Genomic DNA, 15,769 nt, shown 5'->3' on the forward strand with positions numbered 1-15,769 from the left:
AATAGAGGAGAGAACTAGGAGGCAAATGACATTAATAGAGGTCTAAATACAGGCATGTACATATGTAAATACATTTATATATAATGATAGGGAAATAGATTTATGTACATATATTTAAATGTGAATTATTAAGGTAGCAGACAGACATTGGACCTCTACTCAAGTACTTCCTCAATGCCAGAACACTTTGTTCTAATAACCTGGCATTCTGTGATGCTCACCTTCCCAACACAATTGCTGAAGACAAAATGGGTGCATAAGTAAATGTGGTGAAGAAAGCTGATGGTGCTTGGCTGTCAAAAGATACAGCATCTGGGGTCTTAAAGGCTTGAAGATAAACAAGTGGCCATCTAGCTGAGAAGCAACCATGCCCACATGGAAGAAGCACACCAGCCTGTGTGACCACGAGGTGCTGAAGGGATCAGTTATCAGGCACCAAAGACCCAGAAAAAAAACCATATCAGTGTGAATGAGGGGGTGGGGTGCAGAGTCGAGTCCCCAAACCCATCTGTAGACAATTGGACATCCCCTTACAGAAGGGTCTCAAGGAAGAGTTGAGCCAGTCAGCATGCAGTATAGCACTGATGAAACATACAACTTCCCTCTAGTTCTTTAATGGTTCCTGTCTCCCCACCCCCATCATGATTCAATTCTACCTTACAAATCTGGCTAGACCAGAGCATAACACTGGTACACATAAGAGGAATTACAGGGATTGCAACACAGGGAATCCAGGACCCAGTAGGACAGTAATGAGAGTAGGGATACCAGGAGTAGAAAGGGAAAGTGCAGGAAGAAAGGGAGAACCAATCACAATGATCTACATATAATCTGCTCCCAGGAGGAGGGACAAAAGAAAAGTGGGTGACAGGTGACATCAGTCAGTGTAAGACATGAAAAAATAATAATAATTTATAAATGATTAAGGGTTAATTAGGGAGGGAGGGTGGACTAGGGGGAAATTAGCTGATAACAAGAGATCAAGTAGAAAGAAAATGTTTTGAAAATGATTATGGCAACATATTTATAAATGTACTTGACACAATGGAGGTATGTATGGATTGTGATAAGAGCTGCAAGAGCCACCAATAAAATTATTAAACAAGTGAATAAAAGCCAGTGAGTGGCCATTTAAAGCACAGCTAATGTCCTCTCCCTATCTAAAGATGAATGTAGAAAACCCACTACTCAAGGAAGCTATAGACAAGGAGTAAGGACAATGCGAACCGCCCTGAGACCAAAACTAGATGATATCCAGCTACCACTCTCAATCACTTTGCTCTAGACCACAGACACAGAAGGTCCTGGACTAAATGGGATCACAATGTAGAACAAATTACAAAATGCACAAAGACCAGACTCATCAGTCTGATAGAGACCAGGGGACCCCCAAGGCAGCAGCCCTTACACATCAGTCTCACCTGAAACTGAAAGCACCATAGATTTGCCAGGTAAACAAACAACATCTGTGCCTGTACAGTGCACAGTACTATCCATGAGTCACCCTGTACTCCTCACAAGATCAAAAGGGACATATTCGACCCAAAATAACGCTGTGGCAGTAGCAAGGGGCAGGAGAGAAGGACAAAAGGGCAGAAGTAGGAAGAATGCTAGCTAGTACAATGAGGAAAATGTGACTGATGTTAAACACTGACTGCGTAAAAAGAATGGGAAACTAATGTGCTGTGTAAACATTCACCCAAACCACACTTTGGAAATGTCTGTGAAAGAAATTCGTAAAGCTGTATCTCCGTGTTTTTAGTGCTGAAGGGATCTATGATTACATTTATATGAAGTGTCCGGACTAGATAACTCTATAAAGGCAGAAAAGCCATGAATGGTTTCCAGGGATTTAAAAAAAGGGCAGGGAGGAATAAGGAAGGACTGTTAATGGGTGCGTGTTTGTTTGGGTGCTAAAAGAATCTAAAACTGTGCGATTGTTGCACAATTTGGTGGTTATATTGAAGAAAAAGATTGGACCGTAGATTAAATGGGAAATTTTTATGATATGTGAATTATATCTCAATAAAGTTGTTTAAAATAGGCAAATGCATAGCCAGTGTCTACCATGGGAAGGGAACCATGGACTCTTGGAAGGAAGGAATGGAGAACTACTGCTCGTTGGGTGTGGAATTTCTGTGTGGGGCGATGAAAAAGTTCTGGAAATACATGGTAATGATCTCACCAACCCGTACATATAGTGATACTGAATATTGCACTTTAAAATGATCCAAATGTAAAATTGCATACACTATATGTTTGGCCGCAATTTTAAAAATTACCCGTGATAAGCCGACATGAGCCAGGAGAGTACTTACTGATCCTGCAGCTATATCCAAATGTGCCTGCATACGAGTGAGACGTAGGTTGATACTAGACTCAACATGGAATGCACAATACAGTTATAGTGCGCAGCATGGTGCTGATAATAAGCTGAGAGAAATTCATGATTTTAACACAGACTGAGGGCAACTCACGGCCCTACCTGCTGTGTGAGCTGCTCTTCTTTCCTTTCCAAATAAACTCAGCTTTCTGCTTGCATAAAAAAAAGATAGAAAAAAACACTGGCCAGAGTTTCTATGAAAACAAAAGGCTGAAAACTAATAAAAACATTCTTAAATTATCATATTGCATTATTTTGCATAATAATTATGTATTAATTGTAATGTAAAGAGAGAATAAAATTTTCTGATATTGTCATTCATAAGATTTAAAAAATATGCACCAACTAAAAATACCTGAATTGTAAAAATCTAACTGTATTTTCAACCAACAATGGTTTTTTATTACTGTGCCCTTCTTATCTGCTTGACAAAATAACTTCCAATTTTTCTAAAAGACAATTGAAAAAAAGTTTTTCAATTAGCCATTTAAAAATGTTTTCCATTAGAAGCTTGAATATATATATTTTTTTTCAATTATCTTTTAGAAAGAATCATATATACAATAGCTATCAGATGACTACTTTCCCAAGAACAATCTTCAGAAACAGAGAAGCAAAAGCAAGGAGGAAGCTAAAATTGAGAGTTGAATAAGCTGTTCTTAGCCTTGGGCATTATCGTCAAATGGTTGAAGAGCCAAGTGATGAGATCAGTCAAGATAACATGAAACCGGTGGTGAGAACTGAAGCCACACATCTAGGAATGCCTTTCCTCTCCCTGAAGAATGTAAGGGGAAAAGATACCTTCTCAACCACTAGTACTGAAAAGCAACAACGTGCCTCCCCATGGTCAGCTGGGTAGCCTGGAGTCTGAGTCCAGGGAAGGGCGATGGGGGTTGGGAAAGGATCTTCTTTAAGATTACATAAGCATAGGTTTATACTACTCCCACATTAAGTAAGGAGTTTCAGTAATTTGACTTGAAATACAACCTCTTTCAAGCTAATGGAAGAAATACAAGATAGATAAAAATAAAAGATGCTTTCCCTAGAATGAGAAAGAGCCATATATAATTTATGCCTTAAAATGTATTCTGATAAAATGAATGAAAACATTATATAAAATAAAAATATCGATATGATTCTCTGTCTCATTGTAGAGATTTGTATAAAAGGATATAATCCTAATACAGTTTTGGAAGTACTATTCTGATTTTAGAAATTGTCTCAGTGTTTTGTAAAATGTATCCACATCCCAAAATAAACATATTTGCTCTGTATCTGTTATAAAGTTTGAGAATGACATTGAAGTTTCATTGTTAGTTCAGAAAACCTTTAGAGTTTCTCCTTTACTTTTTATGCATCATCTGTTTATACTGCTGCAGTTGCTAGATGTGGGAGGCCAATTCTGACTCATCTGGAATTTCACAGTTAGAAGGTCTTATTAAACCAAGATAAATCATTACAAAATCATGATTTATAAAGGACATAGCAAACTCTAGATATAGGAAACATTGTCATTTGAAATTACAGACTCAAATGGTTTGGACAATAGGCTAAAATCAACCTAAAAGGATAATGAAGTGTAATAAGCATTTGAGGAATTGTCATGAGACGCAATCTAGAAATATAAAAAGATGGGAATTATGCAGCACATCTTCAAGGACACAGACTTTACAGTGTGGAGGTCTAATCTCTATCTAATAGATGATCTAGAAAGGAATGCAAAGAAATAAAACAGAAACCTCAAGTATGAACAAGCAGTTATGAAACCCAGATTTCTTTCTTTTTTTGAAACCCAGATTTCTTGATAAAATTGAATTCCCCCAAAAGATGGAAAGAAAATAGTACTTTAAACACTCAAAAGTAAAAATTTTGATAAAAGGAATACCAAAAGAAAAGCTTACAACCAACATCATAGTAAAAAATTGAAGACTTTTTCACAAGTCAAAGAGAGTTGCTCTCACACTTCATACTGAACATTTTAGATCTTAAACCATGAAATAAACAAGAAAAATTAAAAGGCATCTAGAATGGAATAGAAGAAGCCAAAACATGATAATCTATGCAGAAGATCTGGTGGAATCTACAAAAAAGAGGCAAAAACTAATAAGTAAGTTTGGAAAACTTTCAGTATATACAAAATCAATAAACAAAAAGGCAATCGCATTGTATATCCCAGCCACAAACTATATAAAATTGAAAGCACAGGATGTCATTTGACATTGCATAAAAATCTGTTAAATCCTTTTGATAATTCGAACAGGAGATATATGAGGTTTGTATAAGAAAAACTCTAAGTATTGCTGAGAGAAATCAAAGAAAACATAAATGGATTGAAGTATATCGTGTTCGTGAGTCAAAACACAAAAACAAAAAACTTACTACTGTAGAATCAGTGTCTATCAGACAGAGCAGTACTGCCTCTCTGGGTTACAGAGGCTATACATTTTTATGAGAGCACGAAGCTTTAATCTTTCTCTCCGGGAGCAGTTGGTGGTTTTGAACTGCAGACCTCATGGTCTGCAGCCAATGCATAATCCATTATGCCTTCAGGTGTGGGTTCCACCCAAACGGATCTCTGTTCTGGCGGTTAGTTGCCATCAAGTATCTTCTGGTTCATTTTGAGCACATGTGTGCAGAGTAATAAGAATGACCAAGGCTGGGACCTTGAGAAGCAGATTACCGGCTGTCTTCCTAGGCACTTGCAAGCGACTTTCAACCCCCGGACTTTCCTGATTCCAGTCAAGCACTTAACTGTGTGTAGCGCCTACGAACTCCAATATCCCAGTTAAAATGCCAGCAGGTTTTTTAATGGAAATTGCAAAACTAAAATGTCTTTAGAAATGTCAAAGAATGCAAACAAGCAAAACAACTTTCAAAGAGAAGAACAGAGCTGGAGAAGTAATAATATCCAAGTTTAAGGCTGGAGATAAAAAAAGGACAATAATTATGACAGTGTGATGTTGGTGTAAAATAGACGAAGGAACACAGGGCTTGGCTGCCGCAGCTTCCTGCACACAGAGGATCCTGAGAATGAGCCCTGGCAGATGATTCTTGAGCCTGGCTGAGAAACCTAAGGGAACTTGCCCGGCTGGATTGCAGACTGGCTTTGGACCAGTGATCCTTTAGATTACTTCCATTCTCTCCCTTTCAAAATGGTAATGTCTCTCAAACGTCTGTCTCATTGTTGAATTTTGTAAGCAGAGCATTGTTTCCGAGTTTCACAGGCACACAGAGGAAGAGGAATTTTGGCCCAGAATGGATCAAGTCTAGTGTCTCATCCAGGCCTAATCTTGGGAAGTTATTTTAGGTGTTTGATTGTGGGCAGCTGAAGTGATATACTAACTGATAGAATGATAAACAGAAAGTATAAAATATCAATAACTATAATAGATACAAAGGGATGGATAGGGACTAAATACAAATTTTAAAGGAAGAGATTGTCAGATTAAATTTTAAAATACTCCAGCTATATATTTTTAGTAGTCCCTTGACTATTTGATGAGAGCTTGGTGATTCAAATCTGCCTACAGGCATCTCAGAGGACAGGTCTGCAATCTGCTTCCCAAAGGGCACAGCCTGGAAACGTACCCTGCAAGCGTGGGTCACTGTGAGTCTGAATAGCTAGGTGATCCCCAACACCATATACACCTTTTTTGTTTATTGCTTTAGATTTTTAAGATCAGCTCTATTGGGGCATCATTTACAGACAATAAACTGCCTCCATTTAAAATAAGCAATTCAATGAATTTTCGCAGTTTTATATATCTGAGCCATTTAAAATATATATTTTTGTTGCCATGTGCCTTCAAATTGGCTACGACTCCCAGGTACTCTACGCGTAAGAGAAGGAAATCGTCCAGTCCTGTGCTTTCCTTACAATCACTGATCAATTGAAACCTGTTGTGGCAGCCAATGTCTTACATCATCCTGCTGAGGACCTCCCTCTTTTGTACTGGAAATTTCATCAAGCATGACGTCCTCCCCACAGGGGCTGATCTCTCCTGATAGCATGTCCAAAGTATGTGAGATGAAGTTAACCTACCTTTCCTTCTAAGGAGCATTCTGGTTGGACTGCTTCCAAGACAGATGCATGCGCTCTTTCAACAGTCCTTGCGACAATCGCTGTTCTTCTATATGATGCCACGAGCCACAGGTATCCACTCTGCTTTGACGCCCCTTATTCCCTGCCCAGCGTTCACGTTCATGTGAGATCAACGAACATAGCACAGTTTTGGTCAGTCCCCAGAGCGACGTCTTTGGTTTTTAATACTTTCCACAAGCCTTTTATAGCAGATGTAGATCTTGTGATTCCTTCACTGAAACTTCCATGGATGTTGACAGTGGATCCAAGTAAAACGAAATCCTTCACAACTTTCATCTTTTCTGCATTTACACCTCATTGTTGATTGGTCTCCTTATGGGGTTTTAAAAAAATGTTAAGGTGTAATACATACTGAAGACTGTACTCTTTGACCTTCGTCAGAATTGGATAGCTTGCCAATAATATAAATAAGATGTGTGGCCTGATTATAGAGGTAGGACCAGGTAAATAAGGTGAATGGAATCCAAACAAGGGGATTGGTCAATGTTACCATCCCACTAAACTTAAAATGGGTCAGCCCGCAGTTGTGAGGGAGAAGCTCATAATCACAATAGAAGAGCCAGCAATATAGTCTTTGTTCGCATGACCCTTGAGCTAGGACACCCTAGGCCAAGGAGACAGCGAGCGTTAATGCTCCAGAGAGGACAAAAAGGTGTGCCAGGGAACTGGAGGCAACAGGAGTAGCAGAACCCAGAAATAACCAGGAAATGGCATGATGGGCTTCCCCGTTGGTGGAAGAAGAAAGCTGAGTGCTTGGGGCAGGAAGCTGGCTGGCGAGTGCAGTGTCTCTGGGCACTAATTAATGGAGTTGAAGAAAATCATATCATTTAAAATGTGGGTGAGTGCAGAGTGGAGACTCAAAACCCAAGGGTAGCCAACTGGACAGCCCTTGCTGAGGTGTTGTGGGGAGGAGATGAACCAGGCAGGGTGCAGGGTAGCAACGATGAAACATCTAACTTTCCTCTAGTTCTTAAATGCGTCCTCCCTCCACTATCATGATCCCACTACTACCTTGAAAATCTGGCTAGACCAGAGGATGTACATTGGTACAGATAGCAACTGGGAACACAGGGAATCCAGGACAGATGACTCCTCCAGGACCAGTGATGAGAGTGGCAATGCCTGGAGGGTAGAGAGAATGTGGGGTAGAAAGCGGGAACTGATTACAGGAATCTACTGTAGGCTCCTCCCTGGGGGAGGGACAGCAGAGAAGACAGCAGGGGGAGACGTCGGACAGTGTAAAATATTACAAAATAATAATAATATATGAATGACGAAGGGTTCGCAGGGAGGGGGGAGTTGGGAGGGAGGGGGAAAATGAGCAGCAGATATTAAGGGCTCCAAGTAGAAGGCAAATGTTTTGAGAATGATGATGGCAACAAATGTACGTATGTCCTTGACACAATGGATGGATGTATGGATTGTGATAAGAATTGTACGAGCCCCCAATAAAGTGATTTTTTTTAAAAGAAATAGGAAAATTTGAAATTAAAAATAAAATAGTTTTGTAACTCTTTCTGGAGCAGGGCAGAGGCTGAGAGGCTGTGAACCTGAGAGAGTGAGGACCAGAGAGAGGGTGCCCGTGTTCACAGCCATGTAGACGTTGCCACGACTGAAGCAGTGTATTCTGCATCGTCGCATCTTGAATTGTAATTTGTTACTTCTCTGATAAACCCCATAAGCTGCAGTATGGTCTGTGAGTTCTTTGTGGTTATTATGAATTAATGAATCTAACAGAGAAATAGAAAGTGCTGGGGAGGGGTGGGCACAGTGGAAGTTGGTGTCAGGATTGATTAAAAAATGTTTGAACACCACCTCATAAGATTCAGTCTTGGGGAAATATTTTTTTTAATGTGTAGGACCATTCTCTTTCCTGCCGGAGACTTAATTTTCTTTCAATTTTCAACTTTTAGAGTGACTTTTCCTGATCGATTAGCTCTGGGACCTATCTTCCATCATTCCAAGTCAGGAAGATAGCAGTTTGTTTAGCAGTTGAATCACATTTGCAAAGACACCGTCAACTAAGCTACGGGCATCTTTGGGAGAAAGAAGAGGTCTTCTACTCCAATAAAGAATTAAAATCTTGGAAGTCCACACTATGTCTTACAGGGTTGCTAGGAGCAAGAATTGACACGATGGTAGTGAGTTATTAATGAGTTTTTGAAGGGTATATCCTGTGGATATTATAATTATGAAGATTAAATATAATATAAACCAAACAATTAAATATTTTTGATCATGCATAAATTCATGATGCCAGGAATGATACTGAAGTAGTAATTAAGCTAGCTACCTTTCCAAAGGCTGAAGCTCAATTAGTTCAAATCTAATTTAATAGTTTTGCCAGCCAGTAAAGAAGACACTAGTTTCTTATCTTCTCCTATACACAGCACATAGATTTACAATCTGCTTTTTACTAAGTGGCAATATATCACACAATTTTACCAGATTCTTAAGTATCCTGTTAAAATTTTTGTCTTTATTTTGTTTAATCAGGATTTATCTAACCATTTATTTTTTCTATTTTATAAATAAAATTGTATTAAGTAGAACGTTTGTTGCAGTTACATAATCTGTTGTCAATTTGAGAGATTTACGACTGAAGGGGTGAAGTTTAGTCGCTCAATCAGGTCTCAACTTGATGCCTTCATTTGGAGGCACTAAGGAGATAAATAGCTTGCTGGAGGTGGGACACACACACACTCCCTGGAAGACATTCTTGTTGAGAAGACACATGGAGCTATTCTAGAGCTCTGGAGCTAAAGGAGCCACATGGAGACCCCTGCCAATGCTGAGAGGTTTCCACTGCCACTGGATCCACAAGACTTTCCACCCACTGGCCTGTGCTCTTCCTGCATTCAGTGTCACTGCATGTATTGTGTGAGTCTGAAGAGGAATTTACAGATTGGTATTGGACATGTGGGCTATTATTGGACTTATGGACTTGGTCTGGACTGGGCTGGGATTTTTTCTCAATATTCAATTGCTTTTGTATATAAAGCTCTTTCTTATACAAACCTATGAGTGCCTATAAATTTGTTTCTGCAGTCTATCCAGATTAACACAAGTTTATAACTTAAACATATTTGATTGCTTCATTGAAATATAATCCTAGAAGTGGAATAACTGGGTTAAGAATTGTAGCATTTTTTTTATTATTTTGATACAATTTTCTAAGTGCTCCCACTAATGATGTAAAAAAAATAGAATCAGTTCTCTGCACTCTTGCATGTACTGTGTTTAGGGTGAAAAAATACTCTGTAGATAAAAATTCCAATCATTTCTCCTTCTTTACTTATTACTTATGTTTCTAAAGGGGAAATCGCTTATTTACCTAACCACTTATTGTTTTCTATTTTATAAATAATATTGTATTAAGTATAATGTTTGTTGTAGTTACGTAATCTTTCTGGGTATATTGGAGATGGAGGAAAACTTTCTTTATCTATCACTTAGTTTCACTGATTTGCCAGATGGGCACCTGTAAAGTCCATTTGTAAAAGCAATCCTGTTGTGTGGTTTTGTTCATATCGAGTTCAATAACAAAAAAAGAAAACAAAAACTGTGACATTAGAAGTTAGGGTACCGGTGACTTGGAGAGAGAAGAAAGAGATGGTGCTTGGGAAGGTATGCAAAGAGAGCTGTGGATTGCTACTTTTGTTCTACTTCTTGACCTGAATGCTGCTTGTTTTATTTTATTATATAGCTATTATTAAGATATATCTTGTGATTATTTTTCAGTTTTCTATATATGTGATAGATTTCACTTTAACCGTATTAAAAATTAATGCAAAAAATCACGCATAAAAAACATCAGTACAAACCAAAATCAAGAAAAACATCAGTACATCATGTCTATAAATGCTCAGATTAAGGCATTCAATTGTGTGCATCCTAACAATCTATGGATAGCAATGGCTCTTGTAGGGTACCTCCTTGGCACCTGCGCTCTCACCAAATCTATTGTTCTCTCTGTAAAGGAAGGAAATCTATGAGATAAACCTTAAGCCAATGTAACCATTCCTTAGAATGGATTCTTCCAGGAGTAAATTTCTAGGCAGAGGGTGATGCCAAGTTCTAAAATTAAGCCACAGAAGGCCTTGTGGTTCGGTGGCAGAAAAGACCTACCCTTCAAGTAAGGTTAAAGTTAGGGAATTGCTGATCTGCCAATCAACGTGCTTTATTTATAAGGAAATGCTTACTAAATATTTGCTGAAAGCAAATGGAAAGGTGTGGTAACCCGTCTGCCAGGCTGCTCTTTTTTGCCTATACTCCGTAATGCCTGGTATAACCAGATGCTTCCCAAAAAAATGGGATCAAGGATGAACACATAGGAATAAGATAATATGCCAATTCTATTATCAAGCCTGAAACATGCACTGCCTGGGCTAAACAGTTAATGTTTCAATGTACAAACAACTGGGTACTGGGAAGAGCAGAGAGCAGCAAATCACAGCTGCCTGGACACCGCCAAACATTGCTCTGCAAGTTAAGTAACAGCTGTTGTGTAATTGTGCATTTAACGCAATTTCCTGCTGAGTGAAATGAGCCACTCATACCAGGATCAATATGGTTTGACCTCACTTGTAACAAAAGAAAAAAGGCAAATGTCAAAGTTTATTAACAAGTAACAAGGATAAGAGTGAGGGGGAAAGAAGATCAGGCAAAACTCCTGGGTGATTACGGAATTGCTGTTAATAAGTTGCACCCTTGTTTAAAAACAATGAACTGGCAACAATTATGTGGTAGATGTAGCTACAGCAAGAAGAGCAAATACTAAAAAAAAAAAAAAGAAGAAGAGCAAATACTGAGGCTGTTTGCACACAACCAAAAAACTTGTAAGATTTAGTTCCTTGGTTGAGTGATTAGAATCCTGATTTCCTGGAACGACTAGGCAATTGGCATAATCATATCCCTGAAGTGCTTCTAGTCTACCTCCTATTTCATTGTATTGTGTTCAGATGCTTAAAAGCTTGAAAGCAGACATCCAAGAAACACCAACTGGTCTCTAGTCACCGGAGGCAGCAAAGGAGGCAAGAGTCAAGGCAGGGGATAGGTGCTTATTTTCAATAGCAACGCTCTCCGGCCCCTGAGACCAGAAGCACTGGACTGTGCTGGCTAGCATTATTGAACATTGTGATCAGATTCATGATAGTGTATAAACCCCTGCAAATATTGCCCTGAGATAATATTTAAACTAAATAAAAATTATTCCCCAAAGTCCAAACTTATTTTTGAAAGATAAAACAATTAGATTTGAGAGACAGTGAAAGCCCGCGAGCAAGGCAACCAAAAATCAACCAACCAGCCAACTAAACAAAACCCCACTGTTGTCAGTCAATTCCAGCTCTCAGCATCACTCTATAGAATTTCTGAAGCTTTGTACATCTAGATGGGAGCAGGCAGCCTCATCTTTCTCCTACAGGGTCACACATGAGTTTGAACCACCAATTTCATAGTTAACAGTTTAAGTAACCCCGAAGTTTCTATCTGGTCTTCACGTGTAAAACACAGAAGAAGCAAGAACATGAGGGTGGTGTTGCCTCAGGATCTAGGGAACTGGCAAATTACAGGCTTTGGAATAAATCTGGCCTAATATGTTTGTGTAAGGCAACTTTATCAGAACCTACTCACACCCACTCATTTACTTGTTAAATATCATTGCTCTGCCATAACTGCAGGCTCTAGTAGCTGCAACAGAGACTGTTTGACCAGGAAGTCCAAAATAGTATTTGTTCCTATGAAGAAAAAGTTTGCTGGTCCCGGCCTCAGATGAAGAGAAGATTAAACGCGAGTGCTTGTGAAGGTGACTATTAGCGAATCGTCTGGGAGGAGAGCGTTGAGAAGAGGAATGAGACCAGAGTATGAGTCACACTACCCTGAGACCAAATTATGGTCTTGCATTTGTTAGTTCTGTGACAGGAGCCACTGTGTGCCGCTTCAAACTCTGTGCATTGAGGCATGCCAGTGAAGATGAACGGAACATTTAGGATCCCGCAACTGATTTAGAGTGAATATTCCATAAGTCTCAATTCTATCTAAGTCCAGTTTTTCAGTGTTGCTGTCAATTTTCAGTAGGGAAAAATGTATTATTTTAATAAGCAGAGGTAAGAACCTCCAAAGTCGTACTTTTAATCTTGTTCTCATTTTAACTTTTTTTGGAGCTTCAAAAAAAATAAATAAATAAAGCATGCTCCTTACAGTGGAAGTAATATACTGTAGTTTCATAGTTTGTTTTTCTAACCTTTTCAGCTTGCAATATTCATTTTAATAACATGAATCATTTGGGAATCCTGTTTAAACGCATTCTTTGTGTGATGGCCTATGACTGTGGTGATAAATATAATCAAGTTCCAAACCCAGAAGTTAGGTTTAGGTTTTAACGATGAAATCTTGGTGGTTGTGATCCTTGTATTGATCAGCAGTCTTTTGGAATCCTCTAAAAAATCCCCCTGGGTTTTCTGTTCTAAGATAAGATACAAAATAAAAATAAGAGAGAGCTCCTGAAACCACCGGAGGTCTATTTAGCACTGAAAAAGAAAAAGGGGGAAATAGACCCACCTTGTTGAACTGATTGTTTGAAAGGTTGACTTGGGCTAGGTTCTAGAAAAAGAAGCTCTCTTTTCTAAACAACTCTCTGGCCAAATATCTGTCTTTATGAGCTTCAACTGAGAACAAGAGCCCTTTTAGATATTTTAAAATATCCTTGTAGTCTCTCAACCCAAGGCTATCAGAGAATGGAAAGTTACACAGTAGCATAAAAATGAAAGGAAAAAAGTTCAATAATCATAGCTGGCCTTAGTGAGCAGAGCAGCTGTGCTGCTTGTCCTTACCGCAGATTTCAGCTTTGTACATTAATCCGTCTGCAAATAGTGCACTGTCTCCAGGTGTTGCCTTGGTGCTAAACTACTGGTTTCTTAAGCATTTAAGTGTAGAGTTAAAAGCTTCCTGCTTTAGGTGTTACAAATTAGGTAGCGTTCTTTTCTTTTAGCTCCAAGTTATTTCATCCAATCACATCCCAGTATGCAAATCAACCTTAGTCCAGTCCAGATAAAAAGGGTCAACTAAAGCAAAGTGCTGTTCCAGAACCAAACTGCTGAGGCTGTCGCCTGCGTTTGAGGAGCCTGGGCAGCAATGTCATCTGCAGGCATGCCAGACTTACCTGTCCCGCTCACCAATTTGAAGATCCAATACACCAAGGTCAGTAAAATTTGTATTTGCTCTGCCTCGGGTTTATGAAAATTACATTTATTTAAAGCATAAAAGGTCAATTTAATTAAAGTTGTGTAAAAAGCCCGTTGGAAATATAGAAATACTAAAACTTGCCAGATGTTGGTCTGGATTTTGTGTTTGGCACAAAGAAGGAATTCTAATAACCTCAGATACATTTTTCATGAATTTGTTTCTTAAAAGGTTCAAGTGCAAGAATTCTCTTCTGCATGAAATGCTCTTGTGAGAGTGGGTTTTATGAAACAGTTCTATTAACTTCGGCATAAACTGGCAAACATGTATGATTAGAAAGGCAAATATTCAGCACAGAAACTTATTTGGAAGAGCTCTGAAAGTGGGCAATTTCATAAAATGTAGAAACACCAGGCAGGTTGAAATATCTTGACTTTTTCCACACATAATGCAACTAGTGTCAAAACCAACTGAGCCAAGTGTGATAATTGGGTGAAAGCCCCTGTTTCCAAAAGCCTCAAGTGGACTAAAATCAGTTTAGCACATTGGTAAAGAAAGCGGTGTGCTTATTTCTTTAGACAACTCTGTTACTAGTGGGAGCAGATGTGTAATTATTTAACTGATGAGCATTTACAGAAACAAGAGCAGGAACCAGACTCAGATGTAAAATTCACAGCTACAGAGAACTAGAGAATGGATCATCCTGGGGTCTTTGTATATTATCTCTGAACATTACCTTTTTGCATTATTACATATCTTGCTACCAGTTCCTAAAGCCCCCATGCAAAAAAAAAAACGTCCTGGACAAAAATCCTGAAGTTAGCTTTATGGTATAATGCAGAATGCATGGTAAGAGATGAACTCAGGAGAGAGCATTTTGCTTTCAGAATTAACCAACACAGAATCCAGAACATTAAAATACAATTAAAAAGAGAACATCACCCCCACGATTTATTCGTTTCCTTACTTAAGGGAAGTGGACGTCTTTCAGCTGATTAGAGCTCTTCCTTAGTGTCAGCACAGAGCAGCTTGTCCCTTTAAAACAATTATCCAGAACTAGGAAGTTTATCTCACGGTATTATTTTCACAAGGCTCATTACAGGGGTGTTTATGCCACTGAATTTTATTATAGATGGGAATGTGGGAAATGATGTGTGCCCCAAACCTCAAACAGTAAATACTTAGTAAACGTTAGCTTAAAAGAAGACAAGACTAGACTATCACCTTCTTTCTTACCTAAAGTTGTCATTTACAAAAAACCGAAAATTTTAAAGTCAGAACATTTAAAAATGCAAGAAGGTCAAAATTCGTGACAATGATTAAATTATTCCATCATCACCGTCATCATCATTATTAGATTTGGGGGAGAGTGTTTTGGTTTTAGGGGGCTGTTTTGTTTTCTGTTTTACCACAGTACCTGGGGAAGACTCTTGATGAGCTTAATGTTACTTTTTCTAAAATTTTGGCTTTGCAGTAGCTTTCAGAATCTTCCTTGCACGTGTGTCTCCATGAAGCACCAGTGTGAAATGCTTGTTTCTAGGGAACTAAGCCTGATTTGATAGTTACTAAGCAGGTAAGAAACAATGCTAGGCAAATCAGGTAGCCCTTACAGATCTTACAAGCACATATGTAGTAGTCTGTTAACACGGACAGATGTTTTTACGTTTGAAATCTTCTGCCAACTAAAAAGTCATTGCACAAGAATGCTCCTCCAGGGAAAATGACGGACCTAAGTGGTTAGAAGAAGACAAGATTCAAACAGCAGGCATTTGCTCTTGCTTTTAAGAATATTTCTGGGTGAAAATACCGAGAGCTAGTCGGTGGGTTTGTATTGCTCACACATCTTTATAATTTTGTTTTGATCACATTGCATTTTATTGTTTGATTCATTGCTTCGGAACTTTCATACTTTAGAGCACGGCAGTTACATATGTATTAATGCAAATGTTTGAGCATTTCTGGATGTCAGACGTTCCATATTTTCTCTGTCCTGTGTCCCACCAAAGAACAGTTGTCGATTGGCGCTTGTGTGGGGTGTTGGGAAAGGCACGGTTATTACCTGACTTTCATGGTTGCGAATCAAGAAAGTGAGACGTTACGGT

General features: G+C 38.7%; 1 protein-coding gene across 1 annotated transcript in view; it reads left to right on the forward strand.

Annotated features, from left to right (window-relative positions):
- Nucleotides 1–13,536: 13,536 nt before the first annotated feature.
- ALDH1A1 (aldehyde dehydrogenase 1 family member A1) overlaps nt 13,537–15,769 on the forward strand; it is a 54,247-nt gene continuing 52,014 nt past the window's right edge. Inside the window, exon 1 of the mRNA XM_075560541.1 lies at nt 13,537–13,685. Coding sequence (XP_075416656.1) covers nt 13,620–13,685 — 66 coding nt within the window. The 5' untranslated portion in view covers nt 13,537–13,619. The remainder of the gene's footprint in view (nt 13,686–15,769) is intronic.

This window comes from Tenrec ecaudatus, chromosome 10, assembly GCF_050624435.1.
Source record: "Tenrec ecaudatus isolate mTenEca1 chromosome 10, mTenEca1.hap1, whole genome shotgun sequence".
Lineage (NCBI taxonomy): Eukaryota > Metazoa > Chordata > Mammalia > Afrosoricida > Tenrecidae > Tenrec > Tenrec ecaudatus.